The sequence below is a fragment of the Clupea harengus genome, chromosome 7, assembly GCF_900700415.2.
Source record: "Clupea harengus chromosome 7, Ch_v2.0.2, whole genome shotgun sequence".
Classification (NCBI taxonomy): domain Eukaryota; kingdom Metazoa; phylum Chordata; class Actinopteri; order Clupeiformes; family Clupeidae; genus Clupea; species Clupea harengus.
The window spans coordinates 26,784,931-26,797,338 of NC_045158.1; the positions used below are offsets into that span (position 1 = coordinate 26,784,931).

Sequence of the window (12,408 nt, forward strand, 5' to 3'; positions counted from 1 at the left end):
CCTGTGGGTCCAGTGGAAAAACAGAACACCAGAACAACAGGACCAGCTGACAGGTTGCGTAGAGAAACCCACCGATCTCCAAAACAGCAGCCTCGGAGTGCCACAGGGAGACGGATAGCCCTGCAGCGTGTGGTGTTTCAAGTAGCAGGACTTACGGCGTTATGGAGTTTATGGGCTTCAGTGGGTTTGCATGCGCAGCACAATAGAAGCAGATGGAGGCCCAGAGCGGGCATCATAAAACCCACCAGGGTCACCAGCCTGGGTAACGTTCAAAAGAAACGGTTCACGAAGAACAGATGAACAACACTGTTCAGTACCATAAAGTTTGGATTTTTTAAAACTTGGATGCAATGAGCAGTGAATAGATAATTGTTCATGTTTGGGTGGGATTAGCTCCTGTTAAGGGCTAATTAAAGGAACAGTCTGCAATTCTGGCAAAAGGTTGTTGATATGTGAGCTCAACGGGAAATCAAATTACACCCCTCCCTTCTATGCTCCTGAAGCAACATGTTGATTGGCTGGAATAGTGTATGGCTCTGGCCGAGCCACTTTCCCTTTTACACGGCCACAATGGACAGCTAGAACACCACGAGGAGCAATTTGCTGAAGAAATGTACTAAATGTAATCGTGGGCTATGCCTTTAACATAGGGTGTGTTTATTCTCTCTTTGAGGTAATTCGATACAAAGGATTGGAACTGCATAACATCTGCAATGACTCATCTTAACTGGAAAACAGAATTGACAAAAGAACAGAGGCTTTGAATATCCGTGAAAGAAGCCTGTTGACGCAAGATGTCTCTAAGGAGGCTTTGAATATCCGTGAAAGAAGCCTGTGGACGCAAGATGTCTCTAAGGGGACCAGGGTTCTTATCCCAGTTTCTTCTCTTATCCTAATCCGTGATCACGGGGTGGGGGGGTCTCACACCCCCAATCCCTTCCATACCCTAACCTGGGTTCATATCCAACCCCTTCCCTTACCCTAACCTGGGTTCATATCCAACCCCTTCCCATACCCTAACCTGGGTTCATATCCAATCCCTTCCCTTACCCTAACCTCGGTTCATATCCAACCCCTTCCCTTACCCTAACCTGGGTTCATATCCAATTCCTATCCTGACCCGTAAGCTGGGTTTTTACTCCAGAGAGGGTTACCCCACCTCCCCACCCCCCAAACCCTGGACAGCCATGCCACAGTATACCCAGATTGATGTTTAGAATTAGGCAGTGCATCATTCGGACACTAGAGATATGAATGTGAAATCTTTTCGAGGTGTATCTTGTGGTTTATCTTTTGTTGTCTCTGGGATTGACATGTCCTAACCCATCGTGAGTATGGAAGCAGGTGCGTCTGGGAGGCCAGAACATAGACATATATTACATATATATGTCTATGGGCCAGACACCACTGTTGAGCCTTCTGGAGGTGTCATGGGCCTAATACTGTTGAGCCTTCTGGAGGTGTCACAGGCCTTCTGGAGGTGTCATGAGCCTTCTGGAGGTGTCACAGGCCTTCTGGAGGTGTCACAGGCCTTCTGGAGTTGTCATGAGCCTTCTGGAGGTGTCACGGGCCTTCTGGAGGTGTCATGAGCCTTCTGGAGGTGTCATGAGCCTTCTGGAGGTGTCACGGGCCTAATTCAACAAAACACTGAAGAAGGAAGGTGCCTGATTGACAATCCCAGTGAAATGCTCATGAAGGCATCTTTGTTGTTTTGTTTGTTTGTTGTTGTTGTTGTTGTTGTTAAGTATCATTAAGTATCAGTGTATGCACCCTGTTGTGTTATAATACTTAGGTTAGGCTGTTGGGTATGAGCACTTGCATGTGACAGTGAGAGGTTTGGCTGTTGTGGGAAGTCCCCAACCAATAGCACAAGGATTTTAATATATTTTGCTGTGTATAACAATTCGAAAATGTGAAAAACAATTAGACTGTGGTGATGGCCCCATAGCGGAGAACACACACAGGTTTTCACTGCTGATTATTTGTCAGTCATCAGCAAAGCAGTGAAAATAGTGTCAAATCCCTGATCCCCCCCCCCCCCCCCCCCGCCCCCCAGTGCCTCATGGGAAACACACAGAGGGGGACGCTAATGAAGAAGGGACACCACAAAATATGGCACAATAACATCAAAACAGTCCGATAGAAATTGGGCTGTGGGGAAAGTGAACACCACAAACAGATGGATGAGCACCGGGGGAATTGCTAGGAACCATGGGATATGTCTCCCTGTTTAGCCAATGAGAGCGAAGATGACAAAAAAAAGGCAAAGATGACGATGATGATGATGAAGGATTCCTGGGCATTCAATGGTGTATTTAATAACTAAACTCCTCAAAAAAAAGTTCGGAAACGTTATTTCGGTCGATTATTCCTCCCCTTTAGTAATACCAATTGGTGTTGTATTTTATATCGTTGGAAAGCCTGATTAGTCACCTTTACAACGAGGTACAACTTGTAAGGATCGTGCATTTGTGGAATGAGCAACACAGCTAACCGTGTGGGTAGCGGCCCAAAAAAATGTGCCAAAATCCCCTGCAATATTCTTCTGTTGCACGAATGCACGATCCTTACAAGTTGTACCTCGTTGTAAAGGTGACTAATCAGGCTTTCCAAATATATAAAATACAATACCAATTGGGTATAATTAAAGGGGAGGAAAATAAAAATCGACCGAATAACGTTTCCAAACTTTTTTGAGGAGTTTATATCCAACAAAAAAAATCCCATGACACGACCTGGAACAGATTCCATTAGGGGCCCCCGCCCCTTCCCCTCTATAGCCGGCACACAGGGGCCGCGCCCGTAGCACATTTTTGGCGCCCTAGGCAAAGCGTTCACCCGAATGTTCTGAAAAACACCAAGGCAGGCTACCCCTTCCTCTTTCGATTTTGCGCTTCATCTTTACCCTTTATGTTAGATTCATTTTCTAATGGTGCAAAATATTAGTTGGAGATATAGAAGGGGGCGCAAAAAACTCTGCCCAGGCAAAAAAAATAAAAATTATAATCTGAGGGGCGCCCTAGGCAACCGCCTATGTCGCCTGTAGAAAAAGGCCGGCCCCGGAAAGGTGGCTGCACCTTCCAATCAGCATGACATCCCCCACCCTACATCTAACCCACTCATGCAACCCGACACAGACTCCAGCCGATCATGCAACACGACACAGACTCCAGCCAATCATGTCGCCATCAGAGAGGGTTAGTGCCGGCGGTTACAAACAAGGTTCCTATGGTGCGCGGAACAGATCAGGAGTCCTGGGATCAGCAGGCGACTCCCACCCCCATCAGGCGACTCCCACCCCCATCAGGCGACTCCCACCCCCCCATCCATCTCTGTTTGCGTCTCTGCCTGTGTCTCGGCTGCCTGCGTCTCGGCTGCGCCACGCTTGGCATTTACCCTGGCCCAGCAGGAGAGCACACTGTGGAATGACAGATAGGGCTCGGCTGGCGTGGCACTGGAGACCAGGGTTGGTATGCTGAAGGAGTGTGAGCTAAGATGCACAGAGGTCTCCAGAGGATGCCTTGAGGAGAGACGGACAGAGAGAGAGAGAGAGAGATGGAGGGCGGGAAGGCGAGAGATAGACAGAGAGGGGAAGTGAGGAAGGTGAGAGATGGGGAAGGGAGAGAGAGTAACACCTGACAGGGAGGAGATGCGCGAAGGAGGAGAGAGAGTAAACAGAGAAAGGAGAAATGGGGAAGGGAGAGAGAGTAACACCTGACAGGGAGAGATGGGAAGGGAGAGAGAGTAACAGAGAAAGGGAGAGATGGGGAAGGGAGAGAGAGTAACAGAGAAAGGGAGAGATGGGGAAGGGAGAGAGAGTAACAGAGAAAGGGAGAGATGGGGAAGGGAGAGAGAGTAACAGAGAAAGGGAGAGATGGGGAAGGGAGAGAGAGTAACACCTGACAGGGAGAGATGGGGAAGGGAGAGAGAGTAACAGAGAAAGGGAGAGACGGGGAAGGGAGAGAGAGTAACAGAGAAAGGGAGAGACGGGGAAGGGAGAGAGAGTAACAGAGAAAGGGAGAGACGGGGAAGGGAGAGAGAGTAACAGAGAAAGGGAGAGATGGGGAAGGGAGAGAGAGTAACACCTGACAGGGAGGACTGCTGCGGAGGGGTTGACAGAAATGAACAGAAATGAGCAGCCATTTCATAATGCCCGACCAATACATATATGTAAATTATGAAAATGCATTTTGACCACTGAGCACAGGGGACCAAAACAGCCAGTTAAGTAGATCATTTATATTTTCTGTACTTGTTTTAGTATTGCTTAAAGACCCCCTTCAGTGAAAATCAAATCAACCTTGTCCATATGGTGTTTTTTATATGATACAGCACATGGCGTGAGCGACATACTGGTAATCCACCTTGGAACTGCAGTGTACCAATGACAGCCTCAAAAACAAGGAATCAGACAGCCTGGGTTTTATACGTCACATACTGTACCTAAGGACCCAAGTCCCATCAACTTACGGGGCGACGATTTACATAACGTTAGCATAATGCTAAATCAAAATGAGACCTATCCGAGGGGAAGCCAGGTGTAGCTCGTTTGCACATTCAGAGCTCTGCGAATACTAAACGGAGCAAAATGGAGACTTCCTTCCAAATCGCTTTAATGCCATGAGGGGATTTTTTTCATGAAAACAAACTTATAAATATGAAAGTTTGAGGAACAGAGATGAGTTTTCAGGGGTTGAATTAATGCTAGGAGAGAGACTGTAAAATGACTGAATTGGAATGGAATGGAAACAGGTGATTGTGTAACCTGGTGTGTTACTCATGGAAGGCCTCTGGAATGACTAACAGGTGACTGTGTAACCTGGTGTGTTACTATGCAAAATCAGTGCCGACTGGTAACTCTCCTAAGGCCGATACCTCATTTAGGATTAGCATTCTATTCAAGATGTCGGGGAAAATAAGAATGCTGATATATCCTTGATGGGAACACCAGAGATTATTTCAATCTTCTCAGATTTGACCATGTGTTGATGGAGTTAATCAATTATTTAAAGTGGGGAGTTTTTCCACTTTCCTAAAGCATGATTCAAGGCACTACCTTTCTGGTCAAACTAGACATACAGTATATGATACAAAGAGTATACATGATCGGAGTGGATAAATGTGTGTGTGTGTCTGTGTGTGTGTGTGTGTGTGTGTGTGAGAGAGAGTGGTTTGAAAGCGTCATGGTTGAAGAGGCTGAAATACCAATCTGCCTGGGGTAAGCCCTTTTCCCATATTCTTCAGCAGACTCTAAGCTGGGTTTGCAAATGTGTGGAATTGCATATTCTGGGGCGTGAAAATGAAATGCAATTGATTACTGCATGTCCTCCCCTCCCTCTGCCTGCAACGCCACCAGGCCAGATGCCTCCTGAGAGTGAGCTACCTGCCCCCCGCCACCAGGCCAGATGCCTCATGAGAGAGGGCTACCTGCCCCCGCCACCAGGCCAGATGCCTCCTGTGAGAGGGCTACCTGCCCCCCCACCAGGACTTCTGAGAGTGAGCTACCTGCCCCCCCACCAGGCCAGATGCCTCCTGAGAGTGAGCTTCCTGCCCCCTTATCAGGCCAGATGCCTCCTGAGGGAGCTACTAGCGGCTACCCACCAGGCCAGATGCCCCCTGAGAGTGAGCTACCTGCCCCCCCACCAGGCCAGATGCCTCCTGAGAGTGAGCTACCTGCCCCCCTATCAGGCCAGATGCTTCATGAGAGTGAGCTACCTGCCCCCCCACCAGGACTTCTGAGAGTGAGCTACCTGCCCCCCACCAGGCCAGATGCCTCCTGAGAGAGGGCTACCTGCGGCTACCCAACCAGCGAGCGACTCTCTCCTCCCCCACAAACTCCCACACAAAGCGCTAAAAAAAACAATGAATGAACTAAAAAATAAACAGTTAAGGGAAAGAAAAAAAAACACATCAGTGCAATTTTGACAAACAGAGTAACCTCGACCTCGGAGCAACCACAAGCTCGCTTAACCCCCCGGCGTCCTCTCTGAGAATAAACACAGCTCGCTCGCCATCACTGACACACACCTCATTATTCAAACTCCTGCTTATATAACACAACTCTTTATCAGAGGAGCTTTTGTCATGACACACACTCCATCTCTCCCTCTTTCACTCTCTCTCTCACTTTCTCTGTCTCTCTCTCCTCTCTTCTCTCTCTCCCTCTTTCACTCTCTCTCTCTCTCTCTCTTGTGCTCTTGAGTAACAGAATAGCCATCAGAGTAAAAATAGCATCATGCGTTTGAGGTCTGTTTGTTCGAGAGCTGTGGGATTTCACAGAGCAGCATAATATGCCGTTTCAATGGATGAGAGAAGGAGTATAAACTACTGACGAGAGAAAGAGAGAGGGAAAGAGAGAGAAAGAGTAAGACGACGGAAAAGTCACTTTAAAGAGTATCAGCCTTGCTCCTGGTACAGGGTATGAAAACTATCGGGTCTTGGCGCTTTAGACCTCTGTGGTATAACAATAGGATTATACTGACTTATTTTTCTTCGCTCTTTTTGCCTCTTCGGCTGTTCTGCCTTGAGTCTATGATAAGGCACTAGCTAAATCACTAGTACACTAGACACTTTAGCACACACTGAATAGCACCATTTAAATTGTCTAAATACTTTACTGTGCTGGTAAATAGAGGATGCTCCTGAAGTTTTTGCCATGGGAAGAATCTGGGCCAGGGAGAGAGTGCCTCTTTGCAATGCACCTTAAATGCTCTCTGCTTTGATTAAAAGCTTTTATGAATAATTTAGGCCTTGATGAGAAACGAAGTGGAGCCAATAAATGAATGAGACCCTTGGTCCCGGCGGGAGTGCCGACAGGACACATTGTTTTACTCGCTCTCTGACGGGAATTAACACAGTCACACAAAGCCAAAGAGACCCCCCACACCTTCTCTGTCATTTTCTATGTGTGAGAGTTTACTCGTGCATGGCATTGCTCATTTAGCACACACTGGCTGACCCTTCCAATGATTGGTACGTAGGTACACATACGCAATCATAACTCTTTTTGTACCTTCAGCGGACAACCTGATGGCTACAATAAATAGCTCTGTGCTAGTGCACTTAAAAGAGCTCTGACAAGACCTGATACAGTATTGCCCCTGTCAAAGACTTGTGAAGCAGGATAAAGATTGATCTTCTCAGCCGCTACCCTGGCAGGAAAATCTGGGGCATGGAAACCAGAAGACAAACTGCACAGGGACAAATCACAAAAGTCTCCATTTTTTGTCTACATGTGTGAGCAAGGGGGGACGGGGACCTCAGACACCTAAACAGGATCCAACTGAGCATCACAGCAGCAGATGTTACCTCTATTGGATAGGGAGGGGGGGGGGGGGTCTACAGAATCATAACATGGAGAGGGGAAACAAGCTGCTTACAGTGTGGACACGTTCCAGATCCTCATTGCTGGAGAGGAGCATGCTTGGCCAGACTTGGAAGTGAGTGAGTGGTGTGTGATTTGTGTGTGTGTGTGTGTGTGTGTGTGTGTGTGTGTGTGTGTGTGTGTATGAAAGAGAGAGCAAGTCAGACAGAGTGTGAAAAAGAATGCATGTGTGCACCTGTGTTTGGTGTGTGTGTGTATGTGTGTGTGTGTGTGTGTGTGTGTGTGAGTGTTCCCATGCCAGCTCCAGCAAGCTTCTGTCATAAAAGCCCTTCGCCTTTACACACATGCTGTTAACAACATCTTCTGACATTAGTTTAGACAAGCTCAATTCCTCTGTCACCAGCCCTCAACATCTCACTGATTGAGTGGCTCTGTCCTTCGAGAGGATAGAAAGCGGGGAGACTCTGGTAGTACATGGCCATGATAGTTTTAGAAGGTGACTGACTGATCGACATAATTGAAGGGAATATGGTGCCTTGGGTGAGCGACAAGCCACTTTAATCTCACTCGCCCCCGTATCGGAAAACCATCCATCTCCACCAGGCTTCTGACCTCGTAAAAATTTTACCGCATTTCCTCTGTGTGCCGTATCACAGAGCCACGGGGCCCCTCTCTCTCTCCCTCTCTCTCTCTCTCTCTCTCCCTCTCTCTCTCTCTCTCTCTCTCACTAAACAGGGTGAGACGCGCTACCCACGTCTCTCTCCTGGAGGGCTCGGCAAAAAAAAAAAAAAGGAGGCCGCTAAAACACACAAAACACTCGCCCGTATTCCACATTCAGTCAAGCTTACGTAACGGCACAGGGTGCATTAGGACGCGATGACGGACAGGAGGAGAAGAAGATAAGCAAATGCATCACCTCGGGCCGGAATTGAAATAACATCCTATAGACCCGAAACACAATAAGACAAAGCACATGCCTCTATGATATAATAAAAAGTGCGTCTTCCGCCTGCTCCTGCACTGAATTTCCTGGCCCCTAAATGAGACCTCTCACTGGGCTCACAAAAACCCCATTCCCTTTCAGCCCAGCAGGACATTCTCCCCCCCCCCCCCCCCCCGCCCCATCAATGCAGCGCCAGACTGGGCACAAGCCCGAGAGCGATAGAGGAGGGGGGGCAGGGGGGTTCAGAGGGGCACATGTTAAATTGAAGGAGAGCCAATCAGGTCACACGCCGCTCACAGATACTGGGCTTAGTTCAGCTGAGGTCGGATGGCCAGCGGCCCCTGTTCTAACTATACACTGAGGCTGCCCATGCATTTCACTTCATTTCATTTCATTTCAAATGGGGCCACAATCTCATCTTTTATGTGGATGTGATCCTGCAAAGTAAAAGAGTGACATAAAGCTCTATGTTTTATTTAAACAAATGTGTCTAGCTTGAGTTTGGCTGCTTGAAGCAATATAATTGCAATTCATTAAAAGAGACATTCATAACATTGGCGCACCTTGACAGCATCTCCATGCGTAACTCTGTCGAATACCATGTCATTGACTGTCAGTATCTGGTCGCCAATCCTCAGTCCCTCCTGTTCGGCAAAGGATCCAGGTTCCACCAAGGAAACATAGATTCCGACACCGTGCTCTGACCCTCCGCGGATGCTGAAACCCAAGCCCTCGTTACTCATGCTGCGTTTCAGGGTAACCTGGCGAATCTCGGATGCCAGTTCGGGCAGGTACAGTCTCCCCATATTGGAGACGTTGGGAACTGTCCCGTCCGCGGTGGTGCTGAAATCAGCCGGGGACGATCTCAGAGCCGCGTGGCTGGGAATCGGCAGCTCGGGCGGATATGGACAGTGCGCAGAAGGCACTCGGACGTGGGTTGTATTGCTTATTTCTTCCGAGCTGTCAGGATTGCCGGTGGCAGAAAGCAAATCCGATTTTAAGTACAGACCTTCGGAAGTGTACTGGTCAAACAACAGTTGGTCAGAACGCGGAATAACCATACGTAACATTGGTAGCAGTTGCCGTTTGTGAGGTGTGTTTAGGATAACTTTGAGTGTCTGAACCAAGTCGAAAACATTTCGTTTAGCGTGGTACACGTTCAAACAGTGAATGAACTGTTCCCGTTCGTAGTCGTTAAGAAGAATGTTGAGAGCGTTGTGAAGCTTTCTCACGTTTACCGACAGTGCGCGGCCACCCGAGCCCACCGAGTTCCCGGTAGACTTGAGAGACATGTGCTCCAGATCCGAGCTCATTGTAAAGCTCAATCAGAAATCCATAGACGGTAAATTAGCTTTTGGGAGTAATTTTGAGAATGTTCCTTTCTGATTGCCAACAAAACTGCCAAGAGACTGTCTTGTGATTTCACAATGGCATCAGTCATTGTTCATCTTTGGAAAATATGACAGCCTTTAGGATCATATAGCTCAATAATTTCAAAATCCCATCGCAAAGTAAAATCACCATACGCACAAAGACAACGTAAAAGGAAATGAAGAAAATAATAGATCAACGTAAGATCAGCTCTTGATAGAATTTCAGCAAGCCTAAAACACACGTAGTCCAGTTTGTTGAATAAAAATGCACCATTTTTGTATCCTCCATGACATGCCAAGCCTTGAGCCTTCAATTACCCTACTTCGGTAACTCGCGTCGGTTAACTTTACAAGTGTGGTGGGAACAGCTTGGAGTAATCAGGATGCCTAACGGCATGTCAAGCAGTGATTTCAAAGAGTGCAGAACGAAGAGAAAAGCTTCATGAGCATGAAAAACATTACATAGTTATTCTGAAGAAATATACATCCAACATTTGGCCAATTTGTAACTTTTCGCCGTTGCTCAGGTCGACAGCATTGCTTGCTGCTTATCTCCGCGAATCTCTTGCCGCTTGCAGTTCGAGCTGTAGTGAGACAGCTGCCGAGACCTTCGCTGAAGAGGAAATGACGCAGGTGTAGGCAACCGCGTTGCTTAGAAACTGACAACACTTAGCGGAGTTCCACCTTGTGTTTGTTTGTTGGTCCCCATTAAGGAATAGCATGCACTTCAGATTGCTGTGTGACAATGCGCTAAAGAGAGTCTTCACAGATGGATTTGTAGGGTCTTTGACTTTATAACTTAGATAAAGTGTATGAGAGCCGAGATGGCTGGACTGCACAAGTTATTTAGACTGTAACTAGGCCATTACATCTTAACTGTATTATTAATAGTGGCACAATGAAAGTGGCTTCGAAAAAAAGACAACAATTTCCATAGAGACTGCAAATGGATAGTGTTTAAATCCACAATCAATACTGACCTTCAATGGGCACATTTAGGTCTGCCATACATACATAGTGTGACGTCTGTATAGCCTACTAGTTAACCAGCTCAGCCCTATACAAGACTCTCTCTTTCTCTCTCTCTCTCTCTCTCTCTCTGAAACTGCATGTTGTGTCAACAACTACTGCCACACATTGCGACATAAACCTCTCAGGTGGTATTAGCTGCTTGTCAGAGGACGTCTCTGCAGCCTGCCAGCCGTGACCTACCTTGCCCTATTTATAAACACGTATTTATAGTGTTCTCTCCATTCTATGGCAGCAATAAACTTACTCCCATAAACATCCCCATGTGAAGACAGTGCCTTCATTGCACCCCTGTGCCATAATTTACATCCCTCTTTGATAATGCCATTAAAAACAAATGAGTTCAATTTCATTGCTAAATTATGTTTACGGGCCTGGACATTGGCCATATAGCCTACTGTCTTGTGGTGTCAGTGCAGCTCATTGCTGCTCATTAACGTCATTTTAACACACGGAAGATTTAAAGTCACCTTAGACTGGGATTAAATACGATGTCAGACAAAATATCGCAATGCAGACCTCATTCAACGCAGTAAACCTATTTGTGTTGGATTGGAATACGCTGCATGGTCTGAAGGGGAAATTCGATGAGCATATTGTCCGTTTCTACATTAGCAGAGAATCAAACTTAGATGAAGGGCAGACATATTAGCACAAGTGCCCGTCAGCCTATATTTAGGCCGAGTGGCTGAAGTAAGCCTTATCTGTTATGACAAGATTAAACCCCCTCCATACTCTCATCCTCACCACAGGGTAAAGTACAATAACTGGGCATCCTCTTCCAGCCAGTGCCATCGAAGATGAACTGAGGGAGCACGGGGATTTGGTGGTGGCTATATAAGAGCAATTTACAGTGAGAGTAAGTGTACCAGACAGCATGAGTGGATACACACAATGGGTAGACAATAAGCAATGAGTGAGTTAGTGAGGAAGTAGAGTAAGTCTGAGAGGCAGAAGCAAGTGCATGAACGAGCGAGTGAATGAATGAGAGGAGTGGATGAGAAGAATAGGGTTGGGGCGGGGAGTGAAAGGATGAATGAGCAAGTGATCTGGTGAGGGTGTAGCCTTAATGACTCACTCAGCATGACTCAGGCTGCTCAGCTATGGAGCTCGTTAGGCAGAATGCAAGGAAAGGATGCCATCATGGGTCCACTGGCAGCGGCATGCACATGGCAAGAGTACTAAAAAAAATGCCAGATGGACCTTTAGAAAAATAAAATAGCGCCCACATAAAGGTCCGTTTTAAGAGGGAAAACATGCTCAGATGATAAATTAGGGTACTTCATCACTCTCTTTAAAACGACATACATTTTCATTTCATGCAATTACCCAGGCCCACCACAGGGCCCAGGGGGGAGGGGGGGGGGCATACAAAGGTCTATGATTAAATTAAATAGTGTGTTAGCGGATGTGTTGTGTGTGTTGGGTGTGTTGGGGGGAGACACACCTCCTCCGGCTCCCACGGGTAACGCAACCTTATCAAACAAGGGAAGAAGCCAAGGTGAATATTTATTAATGCTGCAGAGAGAGAAGGAAAGAGAAAGAGAGAGAGGGAGAGAAAGAGAGAGAGGGGGGGGGAGAGATAGAGAGAGAGAGTGGTGACAGATTTCTGATTAATGACAGTGCAAGCAGGTTAAGTGACTCACAGTAGATTGCATCAATTAGAAATGAACAGCAATTCACCCAAATACAGGTGCCCAATGACAACTAGCCCCATGTTACCTCGCTGTGCTCTCACA

General features: G+C 47.1%; 1 protein-coding gene across 1 annotated transcript in view; it reads right to left on the minus strand.

Annotated features, from left to right (window-relative positions):
* LOC105891661 (whirlin-like) overlaps window positions 1-12,221 on the minus strand; it is a 66,684-nt gene extending 54,463 nt beyond the window's left edge. The window contains exon 1 of the mRNA XM_042708129.1: window positions 8,831-12,221. Within this exon, the coding sequence (XP_042564063.1) occupies window positions 8,831-9,580 (750 nt within the window). The 5' untranslated portion in view covers window positions 9,581-12,221. The remainder of the gene's footprint in view (window positions 1-8,830) is intronic.
* Between the last annotated feature and the right edge of the window lie 187 nt (window positions 12,222-12,408).